The sequence below is a fragment of the Oncorhynchus nerka genome, linkage group LG19 (assembly GCF_034236695.1).
Source record: "Oncorhynchus nerka isolate Pitt River linkage group LG19, Oner_Uvic_2.0, whole genome shotgun sequence".
NCBI classification, from domain to species: domain Eukaryota; kingdom Metazoa; phylum Chordata; class Actinopteri; order Salmoniformes; family Salmonidae; genus Oncorhynchus; species Oncorhynchus nerka.
The window spans coordinates 38,970,280-38,981,321 of record NC_088414.1 but is presented as its reverse complement, the minus strand read 5'-3'; the positions used below and the strand labels follow the sequence as shown (position 1 = coordinate 38,981,321).

At 47.1% G+C, this 11,042-nt stretch overlaps 1 protein-coding gene across 1 annotated transcript; it reads right to left on the bottom strand.

Moving 5' to 3' along the window:
- Nucleotides 1–304: 304 nt before the first annotated feature.
- LOC115117164 (reticulon-4 receptor-like 1) lies at nt 305–9,326 on the bottom strand (the record flags this gene model as incomplete). Its single annotated transcript, XM_029645629.2, has 5 exons — nt 305–3,622; nt 4,314–4,518; nt 4,608–4,717; nt 7,533–7,817; nt 9,147–9,326. Coding segments are annotated over 5 exons (1,413 nt in total), but the record flags the coding sequence as incomplete, so codon positions are not given.
- Nucleotides 9,327–11,042: the final 1,716 nt, after the last annotated feature.

Below are 11,042 nucleotides of genomic sequence, written 5' to 3'. Positions count from 1 at the left end.
GTTATTTCCCTTATCTCATTACATTTCAGACTCTATCCTAAATTCTGCTCCTGCCTCAATGTCCTCTTTAACTTATCACTCAGTCTTGTCTTCTTTCTGTAAGTCCAAAATTAAATAAAACAGAAATCACACACACACACACACACACACACACACACACACACACACACACACACACACACACACACACACACACACACACACACACACACACACACACACACACACACACACACACACACACACACACACACACACACACACACACACACACACAAATAGTCCACCTCAGTGATATGAGGACACTTATTTTTAATGTAGTTTATAAACAACTTTTGAGTCTGGTGTAATTCTATAACCACATACAAAACATCAGGGTCAGACAGTGGGAGGAAATGAGGGAGGAAATGAGGGAGGAAATGAGGGAGGAAATGAGGGAGGGAATGAGGGAAGGAATGAGGGAAGGAATGAGGGAAGGAGTGTTGGTGGGAAAGAGGGAAGGAGTGTTGGTGGGACAGAGGGAAGGAGTGTTGGTGGGACAGAGGGAAGGAGTGTTGGTGGGACAGAGGGAGTGTTGGTGGGACAGAGGGAGTGTTGGTGGGACAGAGGTAGTGTTGGTGGGACAGAGGGAAGGAGTGTTGGTGGGACAGAGGGAAGGAGTGTTGGTGGGACAGAGGGAGTGTTGGTGGGACAGAGGGAGTGTTGGTGGGACAGAGGGAGTGTTGGTGGGACAGAGGGAGTGTTGGTGGGACAGAGGGAGTGTTGGTGGCACAGAGGGAGTGTTGGAGGGACAGACAGACAGACAGACAGACAGACAGACAGACAGACAGACAGACAGACAGACAGACAGACAGACAGACAGACAGACAGACAGGACTGTGCCAGTTTCTCTGTGGTTACAAAATTCAACCTCACATGAACGAAAGGACACAACTGTCATTTTACAGCATCATCTCAAGGTTTCACAGCTGTACAAATATGTCTCCTGCAGCCGCCACCAACCCAAGTCCTAGACTCTCAGCAGGGGGTGTACAGTTTCATTCCAGGCACTCCCTGTTAGTCCCTCAGGAATAGATTGAGAAATACAGGATTCGTTTAATTAGGTTTGTTTGTGCTGGGCTAGAACAAAGACCTATACCATTTATATCTCCCCAGGACCAGGGTTGTATCTCCCCAGGAGCAGAGTTGTATCTCCCCAGGACCAGGGTTGTATCTCCCCAGGATCAGAGTTGTATCTCATCAGGACCAGAGTTGTATCTCCCCAGGACCAGGGTTGTATCTCCCCAGGATCAGAGTTGTAGCTCTCCAGGACAAGGGTTGTATCTCCCCAGACCAGGGTTGTATCTCCCCAGGATCAGGGTTGTAGCTCTCCAGGACCAGGGTTGTATCTCCCCAGGACCAGGGTTGTATCTCCCCAGGACCAGGGTTGTATCTCCCCAGGACCAGGGTTGTATCTCCCCAGGATCAGAGTTGTAGCTCTCCAGGACAAGGGTTGTATCTCCCCAGGACCAGGGTTGTATCTCCCCAGGATCAGGGTTGTAGCTCTCCAGGACCAGGGTTGTATCTCCCCAGGACCAGGGTTGTATCTCCCCAGGACCAGGGTTGTATCTCCCCAGGACCAGGTTTGTAGCTCTCCAGGACCAGGGTTGTATCTCCCCAGGACCAGGGTTGTATCTCCCCAGGACCAGGGTTATGGAAAACTACTACAGGGGAGGTCAGTCAGTGTGGGGACAGCTAGGTACTGTAGGTGATGTCTCAATTCAATCTGTATCGCTGTAGTTCAGCGCTATAGCACGCTTGAAATGTAAAGACATTTCTGATTGAGACAACATATGCAGTGTTTACCATGAATACAGTCTACACAAATGCATTAACATTGCCTTTAAACTTAAATCGAAATATAGCGCTGAATATCAGCTGGACGGATTGAATGGAGCCCCGAGTGTAGGACTGTGCTCGGCTGGGAAGGTGTTATTACCTCTCCAGTCCTCAAGAAGCGCTGGGGGCGCTCTGTCACCTCTGTCCCTGTATCACCTCTCCATTACATGTTTTTGTGTGTTCCAGATCCCGAAGAAGACTCCAGAACCATGAAGGTTTCAGAACATTGAAAAAGGTTCCAGAACCATGAAGATTTTCAGAACATTGAAAAAGGTTCCAGAACCATGAAGATTTCAGAACATTGAAGGTTCCAGAATGTCTGAGGAGCTCTCTCTCCTCAGACATAGCAGCAGTTCAGTAGAATCCGAGTGTTTCATTTTCAGTCTTTCAGGTCCATCATTTAGTTCAGAAATCTCCAGAGTGAGGACTGCATCTAAAGCAGCAGTTTTTCCACTCTCTCAACCCTTCATTGGACAGCTAGGGTTCCATATACTCATTCCATCATTCTCACTCTCCTCTTTCTGGCTTGTTTTAAAGTGGGAAGACAGACATGGAGACTGTTCACACAAACTGCACTGTACTTACATGGGTTACAAACACAGGATTACAGAAGCCAGTGGATTCGTGTTTTTAAGGATGTTTTTACAGTTTGGCAACAACCTGTGTCAGGGTCATCTTATCATATGTCTGTGCTGAGGTATCCTTTCAGGTGATATGGCTGTAGCAGTAGGTGTATTCTTAAATCATCAGTTCATTTGATCAACCACACAATCAGAACTCTGGATGTGACAGACTGTTACTCCCCCTTATGACATCATACTCCCCCTTATGACATCATAGCGACAGATAACCTGTTACGTTTCAGTTATGACTCCCAAAGAACTTCCCTGCCATATGTTACAGGTACACAGAGTACATTTAAACACACGCACACACACACACACACACACACACACACACACACACACACACACACACACACACACACACACACACACACACACACACACGCACACACACACACCTCAGTGCAGGAGCCAGAGTGGGTCTGACATTCAGAGGAGTGTGTACTGTATTTTAGGGGTTAATATAAAACACCCTCTTTTCAGTCTCAGAGGAGGATCACAGCAGTGAGTGACAGCAGGCCAGCCAATAGGACACAGAGAAAAGTCCCAGCGGAGCGGGACGCTGCATTACTATTGGCTCTCTTGACCCCGCTGGGCGGTCCAACTGAAGTCCTAGGGACACACTTGTTCCTCCTGCGAGTGGGGGCAGATGGGTCGTGTTTACCCCCTCCAGGGGCGTTGTCCTTCTCCTCCCCCTCCCTCAGTGTCTGCACCTCATTCAAGCCACCCTGACCCCCTCCCTTTCCCTTACGCCCCCTGTTGCGGGTACAGTTCCTGCGGCTCCCCTTGGGCGGCCTGGGCAGGGGTAGGGGCGAGGGGGACAGGTCCCCATTGTGCTGATCCCCGTGTGGGAGGTGTGGGTGCTGGTGGTGGTTATGGCGGTGCCTGTGGTTCCTGTGATGGAGTCGATGGTCCTCCTCTTTCTTCAGGGACTCCCCCAGCTCGGCGTCCCCGCCTATGACACCTCCTCCCTGGGTTTCTTCTCCTGCTGAACAGCTGGGTAGTTCCTCTTTCCTCAGCTCCTTCAGGTCCCGGCCCTGAAGCTCTGGAGGAGAGACGCAACCCAGAGACGACGTGGAGCCCCGGAACCTTCGCAGCCAATCCCACAGCGGCAGGGCCTGGATGATAAGAATAGTAATACATTGATATGAGATGCCTTTCATAACTCCCAAGGACACATTGCATTAATCCTGGGATTCATAGGCACATTGTTAATAGTGCAGTGCACCTTTGGAGAAAATCCTAGCTTCGCCAAATTTTGCTTAGTCATGCACTGATGTCAATATAAATGTTCGCTTAGTTCGGGATTCAATCCGAGGCATGTTGTAGAGTATTGGTAATAATGCACCTTTTCAAGGCAATGTTTCTCTGTTCAGAGATCGCATTCAACTCAATTGAAAATCACCTTTAAATGTGAAGCGTGAAACCGGGCCTAAATGAACATTTGGCTCGAGCGGAAGGCTAGCTGAAAGAGGTGTGTGGTGTTGGATGTATGTTTTTTGAAGGTGTGTTTTGAAGGTGTGTTTTGAGGTTTGTCTTTTGAAGGTGTGTTTTGAGCTTTGTCTTTTGAGGGTGTGTTTTGAGGTTTGTCTTTTGAAGGTGTGATTTGAAGGTGTGTTTTGAGGTTTGTCTTTTGAAGGTGTGTTTTGAGGTTTGTCTTTTGAAGGTGTGTTTTGAAGGTGTGTTTTGAGGTTTGTCTTTTGAAGGTGTGTTTTGAGGTTTGTCTTTTGAAGGTGTGTTTTGAGGTTTGTCTTTTGAAGGTGTGTTTTGAGGTTTGTGTTTTGAGATGTGTTTGAACTGTGTCCCGACCTTGCAGTCACACTCCCAAAGGTTGTCGTTGAGTCTGAGGTACTCTAGAGCAGGCAACAGAGCCAGGCAGGCCCCAGACAGCTCAGTCAGAGAGTTGTTGAACAGGTAGAGGGTGGTGAGGCGATGCAGGTCGTGGAAGGCCAGACGGTGGACCCACTGCAGACGGTTCTGGTGCAGCAAGAGACGGTCCAGCACCCCCAGACCCCTGGAGGGACAGCAGTCAATCCATAGGGTGATCTTTTGGGAGATGTAGCACTGCTAAATCAATCAATCGATCAAAAAGGTGTGTCTCACCTGAAGGTGTTCTGGTGGAGAGACCATAGCCTGTTGCCATGGAGGAAGAGGTGGCTGAGGTTCAGCAGGTCAACAAACAGATCATCCTCCAGGAACTCCAACTGGTTGTCCTGGGGAGGGGGAGAAGAGGGGGGAGAGTGGATAGAGGGAGAGAGGCAGATAATGAAGGAGAGAGATGGAGGAAGAGAGAAGTTGGGAGATATACTGTACAGTGCATTCGGAAAGTATTCAGACCCCTTGACATTGTCCACATTTTGTTATGTTACAGCCATGTTCTAAAATGGATTACATTCCCCCCCCCTTATCAATCTACACACAATACCCCGTAATAACAATGCAAAAATAGGGTTTTTATATAAAGCAAAAACAGAAATACCTTCTTTACATAAGTATTCAGACCCTTTGCTGTGAGACTCGAAATTGAGCTCAGGTGCATCCTGTTTCCATGAATCATCCTTGAGATGTTTCTACAACTTGATTGGAGTCCACCTGTGGTAAATTCAATTGATTTGACATGATTTGGAAAGGCACACCTGTCTATTTAAGGTCCCACACTTGACAGTGCATGTTAGCGCAAAAACCAAGCCATGAGGTTAAAGGAATTGTCCGTAGAGCTCCGAGGCAAGATTGTGTCGAGACACAGATCTGGGGAAGGGAACCAAAACATTTCTGCAGTATTGAAGGTCCCCAACAACACAGTGGCCTCCATCCTTCTTCAATGGAAGAATTTTGGAACCACCAAGACTCTTCCTAGAGCTGGCTGCCCGGCCAAACTGAGCAGTCATTGGAAAAGGGCCTTCGTCAGGGAGATAACCAAGAACTCGATGGTCATTCTGAAAAAGCTCCAGACGTCCTCTGTGGAGATGTGAGAACCTTCAAGAAGGACAACCATCTCTGCACATGACAGCTCGCTTGGAGTTTCCCAAAAGGCACCCAAAGGACTCTCAGACCATGAGAAATAAGATTATCTGGTCTGATGAAACCAAGATTAAACTCTTTGGCCTGAACACCAAACGTCCTGTCTGGAGGAAACCTGCTACCATCCCTATGGTGACGCATGGTGGTGGCAGCATCATGTCTGGAGGAAACCTGCTACCATCCCTATGGTGACGCATGGTGGTGGCAGCATCATGTCTGGAGGAAACCTGCTACCATCCCTATGGTGACGCATGGTGGTGGCAGCATCATGTCTGGAGGAAACCTGCTACCATCCCTATGGTGACGCATGGTGGTGGCAGCATCATGTCTGGAGGAAACCTGCTACCATCCCTATGGTGACGCATGGTGGTGGCAGCATCATGTCTGGAGGAAACCTGCTACCATCCCTATGGTGACGCATGGTGGTGGCAGCATCATGTCTGGAGGAAACCTGCTACCATCCCTATGGTGACGCATGGTGGTGGCAGCATCATGTCTGGAGGAAACCTGCTACCATCGCTATGGTGACGCATGGTGGTGGCAGCATCATGTCTGGAGGAAACCTGCTACCATCGCTATGGTGACGCATGGTGGTGGCAGCATCATGTCTGGAGGAAACCTGCTACCATCCCTATGGTGACGCATGGTGGTGGCAGCATCATGTCTGGAGGAAACCTGCTACCATCGCTATGGTGACGCATGGTGGTGGCAGCATCATGTCTGGAGGAAACCTGCTACCATCCCTATGGTGACGCATGGTGGTGGCAGCATCATGTCTGGAGGAAACCTGCTACCATCGCTATGGTGACGCATGGTGGTGGCAGCATCATGTCTGGAGGAAACCTGCTACCATCGCTATGGTGACGCATGGTGGTGGCAGCATCATGTCTGGAGGAAACCTGCTACCATCCCTATGGTGACGCATGGTGGTGGCAGCATCATGTCTGGATGAAACCTGCTACCATCCCTATGGTGACGCATGGTGGTGGCAGCATCATGTCTGGAGGAAACCTGCTACCATCCCTATGGTGACGCATGGTGGTGGCAGCATCATGTGGTGGGGATGTTTTTCAATTGCAGAGACTGGAAGACTAGTCAGGATCGAGGGAAAGATGAACGGAGCAAAGTACAGAGAAACCTTTGAGGAAAACCTGCTCCAGAGTGCTCAGGACCTCAGACTGGGGCTAAGGTTCGCCTTCCAATAGGACAACAACTCTAAGCACACTGCCAAGACAACGCATGAGTGGCTTCGTGACAAGCCTCTGAATGTCCTTGAGTGGCCCAGCAAGAGTCTGGACTTGAACCTTATCGAACATCTCTGGAGAGACCTGAAAATAGCTGTGGAGCATCGCTCCCCATCCAACCTTACAGAGCTTGAGAGGATCTGCAGAGAAGAATGAGAGAAACTCCCCAAATACAGGTGTGCCAAGCTTGTAGCGTCATACCCAAGAAGACTCAAAGCTGTGATTGATGCCAAAGGTGTTTCAACAAAGTACTGAGTAAAGGGTCTGAATACTTATGTAAATGTGCAAATTTGCAAAAATTTCTACAAACTTGTTTTTGCTTTGTCGTTATGGGGTATTGTGTGTAGATTGATGCGTGGAAAAGGGAACCTAATTTAATCCATTTTAGAATAGGCTGGAAAATCGAAAGTTCACTAGTAGTAACATAAATTGACTGAAAACCCGCAGTTATATTTCTATCACTAGATCTCACACCTAAAGTATACTCTACTGTAGCCTATCAAAACAAATTTTCACTTTTTTGTGAATATCAAAGCTTCCTGCTGCAGGATTATCTTACTCCTGCAACGAAACTTAACTCAAATTAAGATCTAATATCTGTAGGCCTATAAGTCAAATATACAACTCTGTGAGAAGGACGTGAGATCAGGGAGGCTTGTGTTCACCACATTATTGTTGCCTACACATGCTGGCTTCTCACTGTACCCATGATGTGTGTAGCTAGTTATCTAATATAACTACAATTTCTATTCTATTCCCCTACCTGTAGATAGAGGTACTGCAGGCTGCTGAGCCCCTCGAATATCCCAGATGGCAGGCTGAGAAGACCACAGTGGTAGAGGTGCAGGGCGTGTAGCCGGCCTAGCCCCTGGAAGGTATCTGAAGCCAGGGCCCTCAGGTGACGGTTGTCCCCCAGGTCCAGCTCCTCCAGGCGGGCAAAGCCGTGAAAGGTGGAGGCCTGGATATAGGAGATGTTGTTGGAGTAAAGCCACAGCATGGCCGTGGTGGGGCTGAAGTGGCCTCGCAGGAGACGCTGGATCTTGTTGTTCTGGAAGAATGGAGGAAGGAAAGAGAATAACAAAGGATGCTTAGGGTCTGGGTGTGGCAGATCAGGTGCTCTTTGGAAACTGGTATTGACTGATTGGAACATTGGAAGTTGTTATTATTAGACCAAACCAGAGTGGACTGTTATCAGATATTCAGTCCACAAGTCAGCATGTTTCTCAGCCATCACTAACTTGTATCTTTGCATCATTGTGTCAGCTGAGTAACCTGATGACCCGTTTCTACTAGGAAGGCATCGCATAGTGAAATATCAAAAGACATTCAACTTTCAATGGAAGGAAAGTGAGAGAAGTTGAACAGGGTGGGACTAAATTTGAAGAAAGCTGAATGCGATATCGTGACACGTGACCAATCGAAGCTCACCATAGCTTCATACCAGTACTGGATTGGCTAACAATGGCTGTTGATACATAGCACTACTTAGCTTGTTTGCTAGCTTGTTAGCACCCACATGAGGGTGAGACTAGCGTGGCTTGTCGAGTGCTGCTTGTATAGTATAAATCCTCAGTGAGACTACTACAATGACTCGTGGCAGAACAGCTGCTTCGTTAAAACAAAAAATGTTAGCTTTAGCACTACTAGTAGTTTGCTAGCTAACTTTTGTAGGAAGCATCCAATATTGTGTGTGCAGCACTAAGTAGGTAGCTGGTTGGTTAGCAGCATCCTTTCAGTGACTGGCTCAGCTAGCAAGCTAATATTGGACACATTTATGTTAGCTTTCGTGCCTGTTGTCAAACAGAAATACTGCTCTGTGAATCACAAAACGTCCTCACGACAAAAACATCAACATTATTTACACGTATTGTTTTAGCTTAGATAAATTCAGACAGTTTTTGAGGCAGAAATGGGTTAGACAGACAATGTCACCTAGGTAATATTTTCTCATTTTAGACAGCACGTTGTAGCCGGACTTCTTTGATCTATCACCATGACCCTTTGCGAGATACAAGACAGATAAGTGCAGGCGGAATCAATGCTCTATCTAACATAATACAATGTGTATTATTACCATTACATGGGGAATATTTCAATAATGCTATGTAAATTAATGACTAGAATGAAAACAATATTCAGTATCTAAATATATGGTTCGGACAAAACTATTCCAAAAATAAGTTCAAGGCACTCAATTAAGCTACAAAACCAACTTTAAAATATACAGGTTATCAAATTATTTAACAGTTTTGTAAACTATAACTAAATACATTTGCATAAATGTGCATAAAATATCCCCCCCCCCCCCCAAAAAAAAAAATACAAAGGCTTTTAATTTTCTGGACTACAGGAGGCTGAGTAATCTACTGGCTCTTACCTGTAGGAAGACCCTCTCGCTCTGGGCTGGGATCTCCTCTGGGACAGACAGAAAGTTATGGGCCTGACAGGACACGGTGCTAGGAGAGGTGTAGCAGATACAGTCTCTGGGACAGGGAGAGGAGAGCTCCAACCACCCACATAGGACAAGGAGGACACCTACACCACCACAACCTGAAAGAGGAAGAGAGAGAGAGAGAGAGAGAGATAAGTAAAGAGGTGTTGTTGTGTATATTCAGAGCCATATTCCTGTAAAGCTCAGAGAGGATCTCAGGACAAATTAAGTAGAAGTGCTGTGGTTGCAGGTGTAACAGTATAACTTTAGACCGTCCCCTCGCCCATACCCGGGCGCAAACCAGGGACCCTCTGCACACATCAACAACAGTCACCCACGAAGCATCGTTACCCATCGCTCCACAAAAGCCGCGGCCCTTGCAGAGCAAGGGGAACTACTATTTCAAGGTCTCAGAGCAAGTGACGTCACAGATTGAAACGCTATTTAGCGCGCACCACCGCTAACTAAGCTAGCCGTTTCACATCCATTTACATTTACATTTAAGTCATTTAGCAGACGCTCTTATCCAGAGCGACTTACAAATTGGTGCTTTCACCTTATGACATCCAGTGGAACAGCCACTTTACAATAGTGCATCTAGGTCTTTTAAGGGGGGGGGGGGGAGGGGGAGAAGGATTACTTTATCCTATCCTAGGTATTCCTTAAAGAGGTGGGGTTTCAGGTGTCTCCGGAAGGTGGTGATTGACTCCGCTGTCCTGGCGTCGTGAGGTACACAGGTACACCTGCCTCATGTGAAGCCTCTTCTATTAGGGTGCTGCTATAGGCCACCAAGTGCTAACTGTCAGTATCTGGAGAATATGTGTTGCTATAGTTCACCAAGTGCTAAAATTACATTTGATCAAATTGTATTTGTCAGATGTGCCAAATACATCAGGTGTAGACCTTAACGTGAAATGCTTACTTACAAGCCCTTAACCAACAATGCAGTTCAAGAAGTAGAGTTTAAAAAAATATTTACTAAGTGAACTAAAAGTTTAAAAATATCAAATAAGTAACACAAGATATTTACATAGCAATTAATGAGGCTATATACAGGGGGTAACTGACGAACTGTCAAACAGGCAAAGCGTCAATACAGGACTGAGATCGAATCATACTACACCGGCTCCGATGCTCGTCGGATGTGGCAGGGCTTGCAAACTATTACAGACTATACTGGGAAGCACAGCCGAGAGCTGCCCAATGACACGAGGCTACCAGACGAGCTAAATAACTTCTTTGCTCGCTTCGAGGCAAGTAACACTGAAACATGAATGAGAGCATCAGCTGTTCCGGACAATTGTGTGATCATGCTCTCTGCAAGACCTTTAAACTGGTCAACATTCACAAGGCCACAGGGCCAGAAGGATTACCGGGACGTGTACTCCGAGCATGCGCTGACCAACTGGAAAGTGTCTTCACTGATATTTTCAACCTCTCCCTGTCTGAGTCTGTAATACCAACATATTTCAAGCAGACCACCATAGTTCCTGTACCCAAGGACACTAAGGTGACCTGCCTAAATGACTACCGACCCATAGCACTCACATCTGTAACCATGAAATGCTTTGAAAGTCTGGTCATGGCTCAGATCAACACCATTATCCCAGAAAACCTAGACCCACTCCAATTTGCATACCGCCCCAACAGATCCACAGATGATGCAAACTCTAATGCACATAACACTGCCTTTTCCCACCTGGACAAAAGGAACAACTATGTGAGAATGCTATTCATTGACTACAGTTCAGCGTTTAACACCATAGTGCTCTCAAAGCTCATCACTAAGCTAAGGATCCTGGGACCCTGTTCACTCATGACTGCATGGCCAGGCACGACTCC